Genomic DNA, 23,505 nt, shown 5'->3' on the forward strand with positions numbered 1-23,505 from the left:
TGTCCTTGGGTACGAAAGTGAACCCGCTGGCTTCGTACCACTCCAGGACAACATTTTAATAGTGGCACGAAGCTAGATCCGGCCAGAAGATCGTAGGGCCCTCCTGTTGCTTCAACAGAGGAAGCAGACGCTTCTGTAGATACTCCTTGACGTAGATCTCCCCGTTTACAGTCTCGGTAGTCACGAACGGCGCACTCCGTTTGCCACATGAGCAGATCGCTTTTCAAATCATGTAGGTATTTCTTGGCAAACTTTAAAAGTTTCTGCTTCCTTACTTCCTCCGGAACATCAAACTTCTGCGGTGAAGAACAGTAGCCCCGGAAGCTGCCGGAAGACCGCCTTGACGTAAGTCTCATCATCCATGATGAGACAATCAGACTTCGTCAGCATCTGGGTGTACACTTTCCGGACTCGTGACTTGTGGAGCCTTCTGCACTTTGTACAATTTGCAGTCCCTCCCGGTCCTTGGCTCTCTGAACGAAAAACTTGGACAGATCCAACTTTTTGGCCACATCCCTGACCGAAGCATTGGGATTCCGCTTAAACGCTTTCACGACACGCTTGTGATCCTGATCACTAATAGAGCATCCATTCTGACCGCATTTCTCCTTCCGTTCGATGCTCAGAGTTTCGTAGTAACGTTTAATCATACGACTCATCGTTGACTGCACGATTCCGAGAAGTTTTCCGATGTCCCGATGAGAGAGTTGAGGATTTTTCAGGTGCTAGCGAAAAATCAATTCGCGGCGTTGCTTTTCGGGTGACGACATTTTTTCCAACATTCGAAAAACCGACAGCGATAAACATACAGTGTAAACAATACACTCTAAACCACTTCTACCCAAATGTCCAAGCGAAAATACCCAATGGGTAATTTCCTACGGCGTTTTTTCCATGATGCAATTTGCACCGCATCCAAAAAATAAAAAAAAATGCAAAAATCGAAAAAATTACATATTTCTGGTGACCTTTCGGTGGATTATTCAAAATACGCGATATTTTTCTAGTAGGCTTCAATCTACTCATGATCATTGATCTATCATTCCGTTTACCTGCCTTTTGAACCAGTGCGTACTTTTGCCGCCTGCGTACTCTTGCCCCTCTTTACTCTATCCTGTTTTTTTTTTCCTGAATCCATGATTTAAGATTTAACCCAAGGTTGAGGTTGAATATTTTTTGATAAAATTCTACTTCTTTTAAAAAATTTCATGTCCGATCCTAAGTAACATTTTTTCATTTATGAGGGCTTTGTGAACTATGATGTAGACTTGCAGAATGCTTTAAAACCACGATAAAACTTGCAATGTTTCTTGGGGTACCTTTCATATTTTTATTCCCCTATCATTTTTTTTTCATGGCACTCTCCATTCTTGTGAGGGTGGGTGGGTTCTTTAATTTTGAAAAATATATCGGTTTTTATACATTATCTGAAAGGGGCTCGTTTTCCGAGTACAACGGTATTTTTTCCTATCAATTTACTTCCATCTCGAATTTTAAATCAACTATTTGGCTTTGACATGTTTGACACAAGTCCGAAGTACCACCAAGGGGCGCTAAGATGGTGATTTTTGCTAATGTAATCACACTTATTTAAAATAGTTCCAGTGTTACAAAATTGTTGAAATTTTGAATTTCGGTTCCATTTGTAATGCAGATTCCGAATATGCAATTACCTCAATACTCTTAAAGAACCTAATTCACTTAACTTTCTTATAATAAATCTCTTTTATCAGAAATCCGTTGGTTTTATGTCTCAAAATAAAAACTTTGATATTTTTTACAAAATGCCACAGTAATTCATTCCTTAAATTCCTTGAAATTTTGATAAAAAAAGTTATTTGAATTCCTCGAAATTCAAATAGTATCTAGTTTCAAACAGGGGCACAATCATACAAGTTTGGAGTTCATTCCTTTTGATTAGAATTAAAGTTAAATTTGCGAGTTTAATCTTGATTTTATATCTAACTTCGTAACTTTGGAAGTTAGTTAGTCTGAGGTATCGAAAAAAAAGCATTCTAGGTAAATGCTTTATAATTTTCCTTTTTCATCAAACGGAGGTGAACCAACCTCGGGCTGAAAGCCTCCCTAAACTTAATTTAACTTTTTTCATCAAACATTAGAATCTGGACATTTAAAATCCGGTAGTTATCTTAAGAGTCTGAAGAAAATTAAATTTTAATCTGATTTTTCATGATTCTTCTTTAACTGAGATTCAAGATTTTTCGAAGTTTTAAAATCTTAATTTTGTTGTTCTCTCGCAAAATTATGTAAGTCTCAATATGTAGGTAAGTTTCCCAAGATTTTAACCACGATTTTATTTTGAAATCCGGGAGATTCGAAGCAGATCCATAAGCTCAAAACTTTTGGTTATTTAAATTTCGAATATTTTTCAGGCATATTTATAGTTTATTTACTAAAATTCTTATTTCTTTTTAATATTGATGTAGGATTCATGGAGGATCTGCTATTTCATCTAAGTCTTATAATTATGATAATTGATCGAATTTCGCGATCTTTTATTTACATTTGAATTAGAAGAATGTATACTTACAATCAAGGTTACTTCCAACCACTTGCTATAAAAATTGTGTTTCCGAATTATGCAAGCATTAGATGTTATAATGATAATTAGTACTTGTAAGTTACAAGAAGAGGTCGTGAAGTATGTGTTTGACACATTACACCTGTCAATATTGCTTTCAGTGCGTCACAATCAGCGATTTAACGATTTGTGAGCGCTCACTCCGAGTGAACGCTCGCGAATCATAAGATCGCCGATTGTGACGCTCTGAAAGCGAAATTGACAGGTTTTATGAGTCAAACACATCCTTTACAGCCTTTTCTTATTACTTACAAGTACAACATATCATTATATCATCTAATGATCTCATACTTTCGAAAACCATTATTGTATAGCAAGAGAGTGGAAGCAACCCTGTTTACAATCTGTATCAGAGATATCTATTTTTATAGTAACTGAAGCTTTAAAACATATTGGGCTTGGGATCTCACAACAGTTTTTATTTTAGCTTACAGAATTTTAAGAATTGTTCATTGACATATATGTTGTAAATGTATTTATTATTTGTGCGCATAGCTATATTTCAAAGCCACAAATGTTAAAAATTAAAAATTAAAAGTCCTAGAATTAAATGTTGGTACCTATGTCTGAGATTTAATTGATGATTAAACGAACGTGAGAATTTTCTTAAGTTTGAGATCCATAAAATACCTATGAGATCCGGTCTATATGTAATTTCATGCTTTTAAGGCTCCCCCAAGCGTTGTTATGAAATAAAAACAATAAAATTAAGTGTGTCACCATTAAAATGATAGTAAGCATCACCATAATAAATCCTTGTTATTGGATGAAGTGGATATGTATCCAACAATAAAATACAAGAACAAATAGCCTTGACGCCTTTTGATTGAATGGCAGTTCCAGATTTCCTATTTAACCGTAGTTTAACAAAACAAACAAAATGCCAAAAGTTCCCCTTGGCCCTCTCGAGTAAAATTTTCAAGCTACGCCAATGGAAATATTGTCAAACTTTAGGATCTTAAATAAAATGCTGAACCAGGAATCTGAATCTTGAAACAATATAAACTGTTTTTCAAACCCTGAGAATATTGATAACATCTTTGTACTTTTTTTTACATAGTGATCATTTGAAGAAGAAAAAATCTTTGTGGTACCAACTAAAGTCATCTGAAAATCCTGCTTCATTGGATGACGTTGTTTCAAATACTTATGTCTTTACTTAAATCCTAGGTAATAGTCAGTTCTTATTAACGTGATTTTTTTTTTGCTAGCAAGTATATTTAAAATCTAGTTGTACTAAAGTCAAATATGTTAAGTACTACTAGGATTTAGGTATTCTATAATCAAATAGAAGTAGATTCTATGCCGATTTATTATTAACTCCTCCACTTTTACCGGAAAGGATCAAAAGCAGATCACGTTAATAAACAATTGAGCATGCAACAGTGCTTTACGCTTTTCTTGCTTTCATGTTATTGCTATATTGATCTTTTATGTCTTTAATGCTCAGAACAGCTTTAACCAAGGCAATGTACATATATAACACTAGATCTACAACTATCGATGTGTACTGCGAAGAGCAATACTGTTTAATCCACAAATTCTCTACTAAACACAAATCGTCCTTCTAAGCGAACAGATTCTAGAAGTTTTGGCAACACTCACATGCTCCGACACTGAACTACATCCATGCGATTTCCGTTCTTCTCTCTCCCTCGTCCCTTTCTCTCTCCCTCGTCATACCCATCCGTGATGGACCACTAGGAGACGATAGTGACTCGATGGGCGCATCCCGGCACGGAAAAACCCCACTCGCCACGCCACCTACCAAGGAGAAGCGGAAACCGTTCTTCAAAAAGCAGGAAACATCATCACCATATGACGTAGTGCCATCAATGAGACCAGTCGTACTAGTGGGTCCAAGTTTAAAGGGTTACGAGGTGACCGACATGATGCAGAAGGCGTTGTTTGATTTTTTAAAACGTCGATTTGAATCCAGGTTTGGACGGTTTTCTGCGGCGGAAAGGATCATGGCTAATTCTTTAATTTTGTTTTTCAGAATAATTATTACCCGTGTTCAAGCTGATATATCGTTAGCGAAGCGTTCCCTGATGAACAATCCATCGAAGCGAGCGATAATGGAGCGTTCCAACAGTAGGTCATCTTGTTTAGCGGAAGTGCAGGTGAGATCCTTCGCTGATACCAAAAAAACAAAATACTGTCACCTTTAACTTCCTTTCCTTCCAGGCTGAGATCGAGCGAATATTCGAACTAGCGAGAACACTTCAATTAGTTGTACTTGATTGTGATACAATAAATCATCCGTCACAATTAGCGAAAACATCATTAGCGCCAATAATAGTTTATTTAAAAATAGCTAGTAGTAAGGTAATGGCAGTTTCCATTCCACATCTTCATTCAAATCGTTAATTGAGGTTTGCTTTCTTACCCCACGGCGAGCACAGGTATTACAAAGATTAATCAAATCACGTGGCAAAGCTCAGGCAAAAAATTTATCAGTACAAATGGTAGCTGCTGAGAAATTGGGTCAATGTCCACCGGAGATGTTTGATGTCATCCTAGATGAGAACCAGCTCGACGAAGCGTGCAATCACCTAGCCGAATACCTAGAGGTGCGTATAATACACTCACAAACACACATCGGTTTCAACAGTCAACTCATGGTGCTTTGTCTCACTATTCCAGGCATACTGGCGGGCTACACATCCTCCCATACGACCAACTCCAACTGTTCCTAGACCTTTGCCGTCCCAAGAAGCGTCACCGTCGGGCGAACAGTCCGGTCGAATCGGTCCTCCACCTCCTGGTAAGTGAGATCCGGTCAAATTTCAAATTACATTTCCAGTCTCGCAGATCGAGAGCCAATTATGAACTAGGTACCACTGACTGTGTTTGTGTAGCGAATGGAGGGTTCACGCGGGTTCGCATCACCACCAATGAGTAGTAGGGCTTTTTGTTCACCTCTGAGTTGGCTTCGAATGCACAATTTGGTAGGATTGTTTTTTTTTTCTTTTTGGTTTTTGCTGGAAGTCGCGACGATCGAATGGAGAGATGTTGTAATGGGGAATCATTTCAAAAAGTAGGTATGCTCATACACATTCTAGAGGTTCAGTGCTACAGTTATTTCTCGAAATAACGTAACTGACTTTTCTCACTTTCATCGCCGATTTTTCTGAAACAACAGCCCAATCATACAAATCAACATTAGCCATAGATGAGGAGTTATCTCTTCTGTTCGATTGCAGTATAAATTTCCGTGCTTGAATGGTCGCTTGCGAGAGATCGGCGCTCGAAATAAAAAAAAAGCCAGATACCGTAAGATACGGGGGGGGGGCATTTTTTACCAATAAACCCGAATATATTTTCAACCATATGTTTAGCACACAAACAAATACCTTTCAAACCTGTACTAGCAAATGCTTTTGTAATGTATGAATTTAGATTATAAATTGTACGCTAGGTTTATTTTTTTTTAATTTGATTAAAAATAAAAACTATCCATTCTGGGGCGACGTTGATCATGCAGGTTATTACCGAAGACAACAAATCAAGAAGACTGGCAACTCTTCCAGTTTCTCATACGAACGCTATGAGACAGGTACAATCGCTTCATCTGTCGCTCAAAGGTAAATGCTTCGAACGAAATTGGCAGCAAAGATTACATCCTCAGAAGAAGGGTTTGTGTATTTGCTCATTTTTCTATGCGTTGCTTCCACCTTCACTCAAGCGCACCGCCATTGTATCTGTCGCTTGGATTCTGGCAAAGTTGCTGTCTTCGTTATTACGCAAATGCAATATTCAGAAGTTAGCATTTATACTTGGTTGTGTCTGGTGTAATTTAAACGATTTTTTGTGAAAACTGATGTTAATTGCCTGCATCTAGGCGTACTGAAACTATTTTGCTACAACATGAACACGCCTAAATATAGCCATTCAACATAAGTTTTCACATAAAATCATTTGTATGATACGAAATTGTCCATTTAACAAAATCTGATTTAAGATTTAGATTGAGCGACCTAAAATTATGTAAAATAAGTAATTTCACCGAACAATTCATCACCAGAATAAATGCTAATTTGGATAGGATGTTTAGGAACAGGTAAAACTGTAGTTCCACAAAATTGTACGTTTAGCTAGGTAAAATGCATCGTTTGTTAGGCGAAACGTTTCAAAAGGCCGGTAATCCGGGGTCAAATCGATCACTTAATAATCTAAATTTATTGATGAGCGTTTTAGAAGAATAATTGTATACCTTTTTCGTTGATTTTTCCTTTTCATTCTACTACTTTTATATCACTTTCACTTTCACTAGATCACTTTCATTAATCCACTTTCACTCTTTACTTTCACTATCACTTTGAACTATAACAGATACGTATTTTGTTTACTACTTTCAAACTTCTTTAGCCTATGACTAGACACTGAAGAAGATTGCAAGTAGTAAACTAAATACAACAGATACGTATAGTTCAAAGTGATAGTGAAAGTAAAGAGTGAAAGTGAATTAGTGAAAGTGAAGTGATACAAAAGTAGTAGAAAAATCGACGAAAAAGGTACACTTAATAATGCTAATATATAAATAAATATCTACATTAAACGAAATTGGCTCATGGTAATAATTAGTAGCTATAAGGTCTCTATGCAGAACATGATTACTTAACATATTGAGTGTTTCGTTTATGTTCGTTTTGAAACCTCAAATTTGAAAATATCGATATGGGGTGAAATCGATCAACCCCTCAAATGCCATTTGAGTAAATTGTTGTTTTTATTAAATTTGGATTGCCTGAATCCGAGTCAGATGCTAAAAACCTTGGGTGAAGTGTATTTTCAACAGAAATTGCAAAAATGATTTCTTGAAATGTATTGTTACGCCTAAATGTAAGCAATTTCTGTAAAAATCACTGTTAATTTCACAGTAAACCATTATTTTCTAAATATTGAAAATAGGTTACCAAATGTTTTATTATAATTCATATTCATTAACATCTAGTTTAATGAAAAATACAACTTTCAAGTTAAGGACAACAATTGTTGCAACCCAATGACAGCTTATTTGAATGCTGATATTGAATTCTATTAAACGTCAGTTAAATAAACATGAGTCTCATAATGAAATGCTATCAAGATTTCTCTTAATATCTGTCACCGAGAATTTTCTAAGTACCAACTAAAAACGGAAATCTTGTTCTTCTTTCTCGCATTTCAAGCTTATTGCGTATCGCACATTAGCTTATTGCGTGCTGTTAACTTAGTTATTACATAAATTTAATGCACTTCCACTTATTAATTACGAGCTTTCGATGCCTGTACCATTTTTGCATTAGTATAATTGTGTGGCAAGTACAATTATATACTCTATGCCTAGGGAAGTCGAGAAATTTTCCAACCCGAAAAATTCCTAGACCGGACCGGGAATCGAACCCAGCCACCTCCGGAATGGTTTTGCTTTGTAGATGCGCCTTTACCGACTGAGCTAAGGGAGGCCCTTAAAACATAACCTATAATGTTCAATTTCACCCCGGTTCAATTTGCCCACGGATTACGGTACTATTTAAAACTACTTAAAGAAATTGACCAATGCACGGAATGAACTCACGAAAAAAATTGACGTTTGAGAGGATGCCATGTTTACTAAAAATGAACACATGATGTAATGCTCGCGTAACTTTAGAAAAGGGCCAATCAACTTATATAAACAACTTGTTAGGCACCTTCACGCGAACCAAGAGCTTTATCGGGAAGGGGAGAATTTACCCTACCCGATGGCATTGTTGGTATACGGGGGCGTACTTTGGTTCGTGCGAAAGGGGCTTAATAAACTTTGTGTACAAAAGTTGATGGGCCATTTTCAAATGTTACGTGAGCACGACTCATGTGTTCATTTTTAGTAAACACGGCACCGCTCAAACGTCAAATTTATTCGTGCAGTTCATTCCGTGCATTGGTCAATAGTGAACAAATTAAAGAATCGAAAACTCAACGTTGTAGTAATCAACTTCACCCCGTTTTACGGTACGTTGTATCGATATCGTACTAATTTCTATGCATTTTGCAGAATGTCATCTTTGCCTCTCGGCATATAAAGTACTATCAGAGTATTAATCGCTCGGAATTATATGCTTGAATGGGTTCTGGGGAGTTGAGTTCAGTTGTAAAGAGACAAGGAGCTGTAGATCGAAAGACTTCGTTATCTCTGCGAGGACACTTGAGGAGTACGATGAACGATCTAAACAAGTTTTGTCAATTGAAGTATAATGCAAAACTAAATGCCGAATAATGTCTCTTCAGACTTAGGGAGCTCGAGATTCTGCGATTGAAGGTGATACCAAACATAGAACATTACAATTCCAGAGAGCAAAGAAGAAGTTCAAAGTAGACGAGTTCTGAATCTCTACAACAGTATCTTCGTGGACATGTCGTTGATGTTGGTAATAAGCAGAAGTAAGTGTTCGATGATTTGCGAATTAAATTAGGGACTGTTCACATTCCACGTGGACAGTATTTGAGAGAGTACCCCTCCATGGAACGTGGACATTTGCCTACCACCCTACCCACCTTAAACTCTTCACGTGGTATGTCAACAGCCCTGAATCAGATGGTGCGCGACAATTAGAAAATTTTTACCCCAAAAAGTCACATACAGAGTGTCCCAGAAAGTATAAGCACAGTTTTTTTTATTGGAACAAAACAACATTATGTTAATGAACTCAAATTTTTATTTCATATATATGTTCTCTATAGTATTCTCTTTCAATTGGATGAAAATAATCCGCAGTTCCTTTAATCGTATGCCAAAGAGCGAACTTTTGATCTGACGCTGCCCATGAGCTTCAGCACAGACTCATTGGCGATAATTTTAGTCACTTTTGTCAAGTCTTTTTCAAATTCTTCGATTGAATTCGCTGCCTTAAAATGTTTCTGCAGATAACCCTTGGAAAGGGCCCAACAAGTTTCGATTGACCGGGCCTCCGGACAATTCGAACTATTCATCTCTTTTGGCACGTATTGCACTTTGTTTACTTTGTGCCAAGCTACCGTGTCTTTCGAGATATCAAATCAGACCAAAATAGTACTTGGCCATCATGTTGACGGATTATGGGCCGCAGACGCCAATTCAAACACTCCCGAACGTAAATTTCAGTGTTCATCGTTTCTCTCGTCACAAATGGCTTTGACAACTTGTCACACTCACATATCGCTTGCCAAACCATGGCCTTCTTACCAAATTTTTCGCAAAAATTGACTTATCGGGCATCGTAAACTGACCATCACGAACTGTGTAGTATTGGTCTCCCGGAAGCGTCTTGTAGTCAAATTCGATGTATGTTTCATCTTCACACGCTAATTTTCCACACAATATAGATTCCGAGCCCTCGGTTTAACGGATGCGGTTTGTTTTTGACGCCGTTTCGTTGGACGCACGTTGGACGTTACGTTCTCAGTTCTTTACCCAAATATCGAACAGAGGCACTTTTCTTCTGGTCCACTTGTCGGTCCATCGGTCCCGGTTTACGGCTAGATTTCAATGTTTCCTCGAAGGTAACTTCTTCATTGAACTTCCGGATGGCGGTTTGGACTGCTCCGATACTTACTTCCTCCATTTTAACCAACTTCCTTACTGATAGGTTGGGAATAGTGCACGATCTGTTTTTCCGGGGAATGTCTCACATTTTGATAATTATGTAAAAAAAAATGCCCTTTGCGTCCACAAACTTGTTGAGCAATAAGTAAACAACAACACACATCGATGAGTAACTGATAAACTCCATCGGAGTAAAAGTGGTGGCGAGTTGAAAGTGTGCTTATACTTTCTGGGACACCCTATAGTGAATTCGTTTATTATCGGGGTTGGAACCAGTTTAAAGTCGCTATATTCATAGTCTGGCGGAAAGAGTCGATCTATCAAAAAGCGGAACCAATTTAATATATTGTAGACCAACAATTGAAAAGGTACTATCAACTTTTATAAACAAAACGTTGAATATTCTTTCCACGCCATTCGAATGTAAATTACCAGCATCATCGGATAGGGGAAACTTTCCCCAACCTAAAGATGGTGTTAGTTTGGGTAGATGAGCCTTGAGTCACAAGACAACGGTTTCCGAAGTGTTATTCGCAATAGCTGATGTGCTCTTTTCTGTTGTTGGTCGTGATTTGCTTAATTGGTTCCGCTATTTGACAGCTCAATTGGTTTTCGAGACTATGAATATAGTGACTATAGTTTAAACCCAGTACGAACCTCAACCTGAAGTAGGTTTCAAAAACAAATATGATCATCTGACGTTGGTCAGAAAACAAGCAAACCCAATCTTGATACCCGATCCAGATTGGAATTGAATAACAAACGAATCCCCTAACAGTCTTCCGCATCACCCTTGTTTACGTTTGCGACTCGAGCCCTTATGAAAGCTTAGTAGAGAAATAACCAGTACAGTAATTTAGATCTACACGGTGAATGAGAACGACCCAAATTTGAGTTTAGTTTACTCATAATTACCAAAAGTGCAGGAACTCAGCGATGAGTATATTTGCCTCATGGTTTCTTGTGGAAAACCCACGAACCTCTCATTAAAATCGGTCAAATTTATAAGGCGAATAGCTCTCGAAATTTACTCATAGATCTGCCCCTAAGTTCACTGTAAAAAGTTCATTCAGTTTTCCTGAAGTTAATGGAACAGCCTTGAAGTTTGTTCGTCTTCACAGAAGAACAGTTCCAGGCCAAATGACGAATTGGAAAAACACGATTTGGATAAAAGTTTGCATAATTGCTTGTAATGGTTCTCATTTTTGCTTAAATTCGGCCATTTTGGATTTTGTAAACAAAATTCTAAAAATTATAGCGCGGAAACGGAACTTCTGATCGAAATGACGTCTGAGACAATGTTGTAGATATGTTTTTCTGGTAAAAATGTTTTAAGTAATTTCAAGTAATTTTTTTTTTTAAATATTAAAATCATAAATATCTTTTTGACAGAGTTATACCGTGAAGGTGGGTTATTCCGCGCACTTAACGCGAGAGTAAAGTCTTTCTCTCTACAGAAACTTGGAATAAGAGAATAAATAGTTACCGTCAAATGTATCATTTGATAGATTTTCTATCGTATAAATATAAAATTTGTGAAAACTAGTTCCAAATTTTGCCTCACAAAATGATGTGACGGTGCACATAATTCCGCGCACTGATTCGAGCAATGTTTGTAATTCCGCTCAAAAATTCCGCGCACTTTTATTCAACTGAAATTTAAACTCTATGCTGGTTTTTAATTTGCTGGAAAGTCTTGCATCACTTTAAGGATTTCTGCTTTCATTAAAATAATATGGAAATTACAGTCAAGAACCCTTACTCCCGGTTAATAGGGAGCGTGAATAAGGATACCCACAGCTTATGGGATTTTCACTAATAGGGACTGTCCATAAAGTTGTTAGACTGGGTTACATCAAAAATATTGTTCTATTGGATATAGGTTTAATTGGGCACTAGGTCGCTAGAGGCGCTTCACTTTCATATTACTTATGACAGGTGCTATAATATATGACATTTGGACCCAACATAGAATAGCTCGTGATCGTGGCCATATAGAAAGTTACCGTCTTGAGCAAAGTTGTTCAAGTGACCAAGTCCTTTCGGATGGTGGTCATACTAGTTCAGAACTCTCCCACTACGTGACGCTAGTGTATTTCCTATATAAGCTGTATTTTGAGATCCTGGCCATATAAAATGTTACTGTCTTCAGCAAAGTTGTTTAGATTCCGGATGGTGGTCATATTAGCTCCGAACTCTCTCACTACGTGGTGCTAGCTAGCATGCAAACTTTCTGAATATGCTATGTCTCGAAGCTTACCCCATATAGTATTTTGCTGTTTAACGTAAGTATTTTTGGAACAGGGGTGACGTGTAGAAATTGAAAATCGATATTGGACGCCATTTTGGAATCTAAGATGGCAGCCATTGGTTTTAAAAATACTGTCAAATACCCAACAATATGGGTATTTTTGGAACGCAAACGACGTGTAGATGTTAAAATTCGATGTCCACCACCATTTTGGAATCCTAGATCGTAGCTATCGATTTTTGGAATAAAAAATAAACTATCTCTTCCTACAATATGGGTATGTTTAGAACGGGGACGACGTGTAGAGGTAGAACATATTACTGATTGCATCTGAAACTAAACTGCTCCAAAAATGCTAATAGTGTGATAAAAGTACATGTTTCTTTCAAATTGTTTTGGTGTTTTTGGACATAGATTTTTACCTCTACACGTCGTACCAATCGGAGCATACCCAAATTTTGGAATTTGAGTTTTTTTTTAATAAACCGATGGTCACGATTTTGGATTACAAAATGACGGCGGACATCGATTTTTAACGTCTACCCGTCATCCTCGTTCCAAAAGTACCCATATTTGTAAAGCTGCCTTCCACTACAGTTGTGCACAAATAACGGAAGAACTATACAATGAAATAAGCGGTAAGTCTGCTATTTTCTGGGTGTGTAAAGGATGCCGCGACATCATGGGTAACGCTCGCTTTGACATCAACGCTCGCTATGACATCAACGAACGCGGCTGCGATCGAACTCAACGACACGTACCAAAAAATAATTGAGGAGATCAAGAGTGAGATAAAAGATAGTCTAATTGCCGAAATTAGGCAGGAGATCCAGGGTGGATTCAACAAGCTCTCTCCAGCAGTGCTATCTCCTCTTCCTCCTCGAATGTTCACGTTTGGTAATCCAAAAACGCCAAAGAGACCCCGTGACGACGAATCATCGGCATCCAATCAGCCAAACATAGTTTTAAGTGGCACAGGCCAATCAACTCTCAACGTGACATCAGCCCCAATGAGTAGATCCGACGACAAATATCACCAGATGTATCGGAGGCAGACATCGAGAAACTTGCCAAAGATTGTTTGAATACGGATTAAGTTGTTGCCAAATCCCTGAAACCCAGAGGACGGCCTTTGTCACCACTGTTCTTCGTTTCATTCAAGGTTGGAGTCAATCTCGAAATGAAGACAAAAGCGATGGATCCTTCGTCTTGGCCACAAGGTATCGAATTTCGGGAGTTCGTTGAAGATGAAAGGAGAACGCAGAATTTTTGGAAACCGGTACTGCACATAGATTCTGGTCCAATGAGCAACGCCTAGAGTCAGCTGAACCAAGCACCTCGCCTCGCCAACCTAGCGTCTTGTGACCCTGCCAACATTCGCACAGATTTGACCGTATATTATCAAAACGTCCGAGGCTAGAGGACTAAAACTAACGCTCTGCTCCATTCGCTGCTTTCTTGTGATTTCGACATGGTGGTATTCACTGAAACCTGGCGTCATACCGACATTACGAATGCTGAACTCGCAAGCAATTACACAATCTACCGCTGTGACCGGAATTCTCGCACCAGCGCACTGCGACGTGGCAGTGGCGTCTTAATTGCCGTGAAATCCGAGCTGAAGTGTAAGGCTGTGCATCTTGTGGGCGTTGAGAGCCTCGAACAAATTGCTGTTCAAGTCAATCAACATCAATCGATCTTCCTGTGGTGCATCTATATTCGACCAAACAGTCAGCCCGACATTTACACCAAACACGCTAAGTCCGTACAACAGCTCCTTGGTATGGCGAACCCTCACGATACAACCATAGTTGTGGGCGATTTCAATCTGCCAAATCTAGCTTGGGACTTCGATGAGGATGTTAGAGGATTTCTGCCTTTCAATGCTTCATCTGAACAGGAACTCGCTGTAGTGGGGTCGATACTGTCTGCTGGATTGAAGCAAATCAACGATCTGGTGAACACGAATGGTAAGCTTCTTGACCTGGTTCTCGTCAGTGACTCCGATTGCATCGAGCTGTTTGAACCACCCTCTGTAATTATGAAAGTTGATTGTCACCACAAGCCGTTGGTTCTAAAAGTTGACTCCCGTTCGAGAGATCATCCGCTTCGGTACCCAGCAGCCCGCAGTGAGTATAATTTTGGATTGCCGCCTTGGATTGGGAACAAATACTTGACCAACCCACCATAGATGCCGCCGTCTCCGTATTCTACGACAACATCTATAAAGTAATCCAAGATACTGTTCCGGTAAAGACACGAAAATCTTGTTTGCAATTCCAATAACGTTGGTGGAATCCGCAATTGCGTAATCTGAGTAAAGCTCGAAAACGTTACTTTCGTTCCCGAACCGCAGCAAACAAGTATACGGTGCAGCTAGTAGAAGCAGAGTATAATAGTTTGCAGGAAGCTCGCTTTCGTGAGTACGTCGACCACCTCCAGAGGGGTTTCAAGGAAAATCCATCGTCGTTCTGGTCTTTTATCAACTCTCGGAAAAGATCAGCTGGTATTCCCGTGGACGTCACCTACGGTAGTAGAAGCTCCACCACCGACACCACTTCTGCTGACCTTTTCGCTGACTTTTTTCCGAAGTGTTTTCGAACCCGATCAAACTCCTCCACCGCAGCAATACATTGATCAGCTACCAAGATACGACATTCACCTGCAGCAGCTCATCTTCTCAGTCGATCCAATGAAAGGTCCAGGCCCGGACCGTATTCCACCGTCTTTCGTCAAGAACTGTGCAGCATCGTTGGCCACCATCGATCGCTAAGGATGGCGTTTTTCCAGATGCCTGGAAGCTCGCCTGAATTACACCAATCTTTATAATCTTTTACACCAATTGCCGACCTATCTCGATCCTGAACTGCTTGGCCAAAGTTCTCGAAAGTCTTCTGCATGATAAGTTGTATTCAGCTGTTCAACCCATAATCTCAGAGTTTCAGCATGGATTCATGAAAAAGCGCTCGACAGTCTCTAGCTTGATGACTTACACGAACACTCTTATAGGTAGCATCGAGATGCGTCAGCAAGTGGACTCCGTTTACATCGACTTCTCAAAGGCATTTGACAAAGTCCCTCACGACCTAGCCATTATGAAGCTAAACCGCCTTGGTCTTCCACCGTGGATCGTTTGTTGGTTGAAATCATACTTATCACCCAGGAAGGCTTTCGTTAAGGTACGTGATTCCACATCCGAGGTATTCCATATACCATCGGGGGTTCCACAAGGGAGTCACCTAGGACCTCTCATTTTCGTTCTGTTTATTAACGACGTTCTATGTTCCTGTAAGTTGCTATATGCGGATGATCTTAAGCTGTACCGTGTGTTCAAATCGATCGTGGATTGTTGCGCACTACAAGCTGATATAGAGCGATTGTCATCCTGGTGTCAGATGAATGGAATGCAAGCCATTGCTGCCAAATGCAAAGTGATAACCCTTACCCGCGCTCACTCTCCGATCATTTTTGATTACTCTATGAATCAATCGCCGCTGGAAAGGGTTAATGCCATTAAGGATCTTGGGCTCATCTTGGACAGCAAACTACGGTTTAACGAGCACATATCCATGACAGTTGCAAAGGCCAACTCCGCAATACTGCACAATTCGATGACGTGTACGCCCTGAAAGCACTGTACTGCTCTATGGTCGCGGTGTTTTTGAATATGGAGTACAAATTTGGACTCCATATCATGCTGTTCATGTACTGCGCATCGAGAGAATCCAGAAACGGTTTATAAAGTTTGCATTGCGACGTCTGCCATGGACAAATCCAGATAGTTTACCTCCGTACGAGCATAGATGTGCGCTTATTGGAATGCAAACACTAACAAATCGTCGAGTCTTTTTCCAGAGGATGTTCATATTTGACATGATTAGTAATCATATTGACTGCAGTTGTTTGCTCGGGAACATCAATTTCCACACTCCAGCTCGCCGTCTCCGCAACTATTACTTTTTGTGGACTCCCGGACATCGTACTGCTTACGGTTATAACAAACCTCTCGATAGATGTTGCAGACTGTTTAATGATGTGTGTGATGTTTTTGATTTTAATATAAGTAGAGCAGTTTTTAAGAATAGAATTAAGTCACTTTAAGCAGTCTGTATGGCTAAAATGTCAAAGATGGTGGTTAAATAAATATTGTTGGGTGTTTGACAGTTTTTATAAATCCTATGGCCGCCAAATTGGATTCCAAAATGGCATCCATAGTGAAGGGTATTTGACAGTACGGTTCTTCTTTATAAGTACATACAGGCATAAGCTGGCCCCAATAAAATCAAGCTGTTTTAATGTGCTGGGTACATCAAACTTTAAAACCGATGCGCTCATAGTTTTCATAGCACATTTGAAAGCAGACCTTTTTTTTTTAATTTGAAATGTTTCAATTTCATATTTGAACGAGCAGATTTAATCTGGATGTAGACAGCATACTGCTCATGTTGTATGTTTGCAGTTCAATTTTGTTCATATTACCGCATAGTAATCTGGATGAGCGTCCAAAAATGTCTCTTATGCATTTTGGTACGCAATTTTTTTAAGAGAAGCGCATGCATATCGACATTCCGCTATGCGCCCACGATCATCACAGAAAGGAATAAGATCAGGTAGTAGGTAAGAAATCGTTTTTGTAAACGATTGTAGTTGTGTAGTAATGTAAAGGGGCTTGGGGTGGATCCCACGGTTTTCTGCTCAGTAAGCAAAAACGGTCACCACTAGGCCATCGAGTTCCTTACATCACAAGTGTGTACTTTATGGAACGCCCCTATATAAACATATAATAGCTAAGCAATTGGATATCCAGCAAACATCTCTCCATTCGACACAACGACGCATTCCACGCACAAGGATAAATGATTTCAGCTTTTGATTTTTTGATTTGATTCTCACTGAAAATACACCTGATTTATTTGTACTTTTTCTTCATGTTGCTCTCCACCTTTCTCTCTCTCTCTCTCTCTCCCTATCATTTTGCCTCGCTGTCGTCATATTTTTGCCGTAACTATACAAATTAAAAATCCAAACACACAACTCCGAACTGAACAGACTCAAGGGATCACTACGGCTATAGAAATGAGCGAGGTAAATTCCCAAAATGTGTTGATTTTTATTCATCGTTACCTTTTCTATTCAGTAGAAGCGTTTTCCTTCTGGAAATATATGCTAGTTATTTAGTTCTGCCATCAGTTCCGAAAATGTAGCAACCAGCGTTTTACCCTCTTGGCTAAATGTGTCACTTGATCCTTTATCGGTTTTCTCAGGACTCACTCATGCTCCGGATCTTAATTTAGATTTCAAACCTCTTCCTCCCTTAATAGGTTATTTATGTAGAAAAGGAAAATTAAATGCGGAAATGGTGTTACATTCCTGGTCCGAAATCGGTTTAAAGTCAGATGCACACTATCCGGATTTCCGCTGTTCCTTATTCGCATTCGTTGATTTGTTTTAAGTTGTTTACTTTATCACGCTTTTTTCGGTTTTGTAATTCTTTTATTTGCAGTCTTCAATATGGCTGACGTAGAGGAGACGCTACTCTGAAATCGGGTTAGGAAACACACAGTAATATGCACAAACATACAATCGGGTGAATTTGTGGACGCAGCATCAGCAGGGCGTTCCCACTGTGATTTTTTTTATTATTGATTTTGGTTTGAATTATACGCGGATTTCCATTTTTTTTTGTTCTATTCTGGACAACCCGTCCAGAATAATTTGCGCCTAGCCGCATGTCGCGCGTTTTCAAATCAAAGGATTTAGATTGATTGAATGCGGGCCCAAGTTTTTTTTTTTTTTTCTGGGGGCAAAGTTTGTAATGCATATAAGGAACTCCTTGGACAAATCATGGACCACATTGAATGTGAGGACACACTTTTGTTAGATTTAGCTTTCTAATACAGTTGCGAAGTGAGTTTTCCGATTTCGATTTCATTTTGACGCTCAACGCTCTAACTCTAATGGCTTAGTTTTTAATATTTAATCTGCCTATACAAAACATTCTCTCAAGGCGCCATTCAAAAGTGACATCCACTCGTAAAAGGGGAGAAGGGGGTCCTACAACTTGTGAAAATTGAATATGTGAAATGGAGAGGGAGTTTTACACCCTGATAAAGATGTGCATGTCATATTTGAATCACCCCTAAAGAAAAACTGCTTCTACGCATGAAAGCAATAACAATAACAAGAAGCTTACCATGCTGCTAAAATATTAAAAAAAAATATGTTGGTAATATAAATTAACACAGACATTAATTTTAAAGATCTTTTATGAACAAAAAACTCTGCCTATACATTTAGAATATTTTTTTGAATTCTCGTGTAATATCTGAAAAGGGCCTATGACCCACCCTAATTAATATACTACAAATTCTTCCTGGAATTCTCTTAAATTTATTCATGGAACTCCCTCGAATCCTTTCAAAAAACTCTTTGTAATTTTAGCCCCGAAATTCGATTCCCTTGGTATTTTTCTTCGGATTCCATTGGAACTTTCGTGAGAACACTTGGAATTATTTTCAGAATTTCCTTGGAATTCATCACGCAATTCAATACCCTTGGAGATCTTCTCAAAATTTTGTTCGGATTCCTATCAGTATGTTTGTTCCGGTTTCCCAGTTCACTGGTCACCCTGTTAAGTGCAAAGCAACGTTAAATTATTACATATATCCACAACCAATTCATTCATTCCGTGATATCTAATTTAAAATCTGGCACTCCCAAATTTAGTTTAAAAAAAGTTATTTTCATCAGAAAAAAAAACAACCCAAAAGCAAAGGAGTTCATGGACAAAAAATTGGTAACGTTCATTGTCAACGCGTCAATTCGAAACGACCAATTAGCTTAGCACTCAAGACTACATATCAAATAGACGGACAACTCTTAAGCTTTCGTATAGTGTCTCCTACCCGGAAAATCCCGAGAAATTTACCATAAATCACGTTTCTGTTCCCTGTAAACAATTTTAGATGGATTTTTTGGAGCAAACTATAAGAAATTTCTCAAAGGAATCAAAACAAATTTATTACTAATGACCAAGTTTGAAGAAATTTCAAAAGTAATCTGAAGATCTTCTAAGGAAAATCGGAAGAATGTTCCGGAAGATGTCGGATGAGTGTTCCGATGGAAGCCAGAAGAAGTTGAAGATGCTAATTTCAAATAACAGATTGTAGTGGTAATTTTTATACGATAGATGGAGTAGATGAAAGCATAGAGCTGATAGTTCCGTTAGAGTACGGCAGTGTGAAAATTGCATATAGATATTAGAATAGCGAGCTAGGACAACTTTTAAGGAAGGTACAAATCGGTTTTTTCATCTCTCTTTACCAAACTCACCCTTTGGAGGGGGATGGTGAGGGGTGCCCACACCCCCCCCCCCCTGCCACCACTGGCAAAAAGAGATGAAAACCGATCGCTCAAATACCAACGGTGTGTTTGAAACAGTTCTACCGATTTTTTACCGCACTTCAGTTGTTATTTGAAGGAAGGCATCTAGTCGTAGGTTTGGAAATTGCAACTATTGTTTACCCCTACCACAATATGTGATATGTCATCGTCGACTTGACGATCTCGAGGGGACACGGGTGGTGTAGGTGCTGCTGCTCGAGATTGAATTTCCAAACCTACGACTGGATGCCTTCCTTCAAATAACAACTGAAGTGCGGTAAAAAATCGGTAGAACTGTTTCAAACACACCGTTGGTATTTGAGCGGTCGTTTTTTATCTCTTTTTGCCAGTGGTGGCGGGGGGGCACCCCTCACCAACCTTCACCAAAGGGGTAGTTTGGTAAAGAGAGATGAAAAAACCGATTTGTACCTTCCTTAAAAGTTGTCCTAGGTCGCTATTCTAATATCTATATGCAATTTTCACACACTGCCGTACTCTAACGGAACTATCAGCTCTATGCTTTCATCTACTCCATCTATCGTATAAAAATTACCACTACAATCTGTTATTTGAAATTAGCATCTTCAACTATGTAAATCGTTGACTTCACGCAGAAGTAATACTAAAACATATAGTCAAAGCAGAAGAAGTTTCCGGGGAACACCATGACAAACTTCCGGAGGAACCAGAAATTTCAATGCGAACCCAAAACTACTTATCAGGGAAATCGGAAGAAACTTTCGAGGATGTCAAAAAATAAACTTCTGGAGTTTTTTTTTATTATTTAAGCAACTTGGTGAAAACCTAAACCTTATGTTACACATTTTTTGCATTGAAACACAAATATTTACATTGAAAATAATCTACAACTCCAGTCCATCCTAATGATCATCACTTTGGTAAAGTCACTCATCCAGACCGGTGTACCGATTTTTATAAAACGTTTTCAATTATTTTTAGTTTCATTGAGGTCGTTGGGATCACCATTGCTGCTTTTTACTAGGATGTTCGATGACACTTTCTAATTTTTATTTGAAATATGGTAGCAAAGGCATGAGGTAAACAAATAACTGTTGTGTCTAATATTTTATTTTGTCCAGAGTCAGATAACAAATTGTGAAAAGTAATTAACTGATCGTCTAAGGATCATACGCTCCATCATCACAGGCAACTATCAGAGCTAAAAGTTGAATTTCTTATGACTAAATTATATCGGATTGCATCGACTGGTCGTTGATATTGGTCTTTAAGATTTTTTTTTAACTTTGTTAAGGAGATTTTTAGCCGACTGGCTAGTTCATCTCCAAGCCTTTTAAGATTTGAAACATACGTCGTCCTAGCATAATCCAATTTTTCGAAGGAAGCGTATTGCAAAACCAAACTGTCGTGACCGGACCGAGGTTTCCAGCCTCGTCCATGTCTACACGGATTTATGGTGCAGCTCCCACAGCAGCAATATCTGTTCCTTCTCAACGTCTGTCTCCTCCAAAATTTGTTAGAAGAATGTCGTCAACGAGCAGTAAAAGGAGTAAAATTTACGTTTATTTGCAGGTTTTTTAAGTCTCAACATTTGGTTTTACATTTCAATTGGTTAGATTTTGGCTCTTCAACTTTGTTCTAGTTAATTGGTTATTCTAATGTCAATCAATCCTCGTTTAGCGTTAATTTACATGATACCCTTTTAAGGGCTTGTTTCCTTTTGAATTTAAAAAAAATGATAACCTACCTACTTGAGCTCAGAAACCTAACTAACTACTTGAATTAGGTCACCAAATAACGAATGATCTGGTGGTTTGATCGCAGACAGGCGACTCTGAGCCTTTCCGACTCTGAGCCTCGAGTATTTGAACCACCGGCCAGGTGGTGAATCTCAGAATTACGAGTTCACGGTGGACCGTTAAAGATCATTCTGAGGATCTTGTTTTGGATCCTCTGAACAGTGCTGCAAAATATCAATTTCAATACCTACAAAATGCTAAATTTCACTAGCCACCTGATGTCAGTATCAGTTCACAAAGTTAGAATATCAATATCATTCGCCTCAATGTCAGTGCGCAAATGACATTGACATCGTAAAGGAACCACTGATATTCAAAGTTCTGTCGCAAATGTTTCTTGTATAGGCCAGCTAATCGAGTATCGATCTTTTGTAAATCCATCAGTAATATTAAAACAATGCAAAGTAGTTGATTTATTGAGATAAAAGTAAGATTTGCAACTTTTTCCTAGTGATATTTATATGGATAGTAATATCAAAGCTGTACCGCCTGATATTATGCTTTCGAAGAATATCAGTGTCGTAAGTGAAATTCAGTGCTAGACCAATATCTTATGACAATTGACATTGTTGACAGCACTGCCTCTGAAACTTTAGGTGGTGGCATTTAGCACAACTCTCCCAGATTGGCATACCATACTCAATAGCCGGCAGAATGATCTGCTTGTGGACAGCAAGCTTGTTTTTGAGGGACAGGGTGGACTTCCTGTTTATCAGAGGGTAGAGCGACCTGATCAAGATGTTACACTTGGTGGATGTCTTGTCCACATGGGATCGGAATACCAATTTGCTATCGAGGGTGAGATCAAGGTAGACTACTTCACTCGACCATTCAATGGGAGTACTATCAAGATGGACCTTGACGTTAGCAGGTGGAACAAGCCGAGATGAATTCGAGTGTGGAAACAGAATTGTTTGTGTTTTAGCTGCATTGATACAAATCTTCCAGGTCTTGAAATAGTCGGACAGAACATCCAGGCCTGATTGTAGTTTACGTCAACGAGCTTAGGTACATATCATATTTATACCTGCTAACTTAACAAAATTCTCGAACCAATTATATTCAGTTTACATACGGTCTTTCACGCTTCACGCTCACTCGATTCTACTCATATTTTATTCCACACTAACTCTATCTACCAAACAAACTTCTGGAGGTTTTGGTCGATGAGGAATCACAATAATCATTGTCTCTGTTCACTGTTTTTAAATGGGAAGCGTCTTTGTAAAACAAAAATTACCAAGCTCGGTAACGAAATTAAACACCGAGATCATCGATAGGGTGAAACAGCCATTGCCCCAAATGACGAATCGGAAAAGCTTGACCTTCTCCTATTTACATGATACATTGCATAATTGTTTGTTATGTGCAATGATTCAAACTTTTGTTAAAATTTGGCCATTTTGGATCTTGTAAAATTATCAAATGGCGTTCTTTATTTTTTCCAAAAAAATGGTAGCATGGAAACGACCTTTCTGATCGAAATGACGTCTGAGACAAAGTTGTGTGTGTATGTATGTAAGGTAGCCACCATCCCTTCGAAAATATTGTCCAGTAACTTCAAAGACAAAGTTGTAGAAAAATAATGACATTCTGGGAAAGTTAAACAAAACTGTTTTAAATTTTTGTTAATTAAAAATTTAACAGAAATGTTAAATCCACATTTTTTTAACAAAAATTTGCTCGATTAAAAAATATGCAAGCTTTTGGAATGTTTAAAATCATGGATACTTCATTTTTCAAGTATCCATGATTTTAAACAAAAATCTTTTTACAAGAACTTTGGGTCAAATTAATGAACTTTTTATTAGTACGCTTTATTGTGTATTTTTTCAAAGAAAAAGATTTAAAAAGGAATTGTTTTCTAAAATTAAATAACATAAAAAAATGTTTTCACAGAAAATTAAAAAAAAATACCAAAAGTTCTTGTTAAGGAGGTAGT

The 23,505-nt window shown here is 38.4% G+C and overlaps 1 protein-coding gene across 13 annotated transcripts in view; it reads left to right on the forward strand.

Moving 5' to 3' along the window:
• Window positions 1–23,505, forward strand: part of Ca-beta (Ca2+-channel-protein-beta-subunit) — a 544,248-nt gene that overhangs the window by 509,648 nt on the left and 11,095 nt on the right. For 10 of the 13 annotated variants that reach the window (XM_065227502.1, XM_065227503.1, XM_065227510.1 and 7 more), the window contains 6 exons: window positions 4,307–4,541; window positions 4,602–4,725; window positions 4,790–4,930; window positions 5,008–5,175; window positions 5,249–5,369; window positions 17,452–17,487. In XM_065227502.1, the coding sequence (XP_065083574.1) occupies window positions 4,307–4,541; window positions 4,602–4,725; window positions 4,790–4,930; window positions 5,008–5,175; window positions 5,249–5,369; window positions 17,452–17,487 (825 nt within the window). The remainder of the gene's footprint in view (window positions 1–4,306; window positions 4,542–4,601; window positions 4,726–4,789; window positions 4,931–5,007; window positions 5,176–5,248; window positions 5,370–17,451; window positions 17,488–23,505) is intronic. The other 3 variants (XM_065227504.1, XM_065227509.1, XM_065227515.1) reach the window with 1 other exon arrangement.

This window comes from Ochlerotatus camptorhynchus, unplaced genomic scaffold (genome assembly GCF_037179485.1).
Source record: "Ochlerotatus camptorhynchus isolate MF236.1 unplaced genomic scaffold, CSIRO-AGI_Acam_v1.1 ptg000274l, whole genome shotgun sequence".
Lineage (NCBI taxonomy): Eukaryota > Metazoa > Arthropoda > Insecta > Diptera > Culicidae > Ochlerotatus > Ochlerotatus camptorhynchus.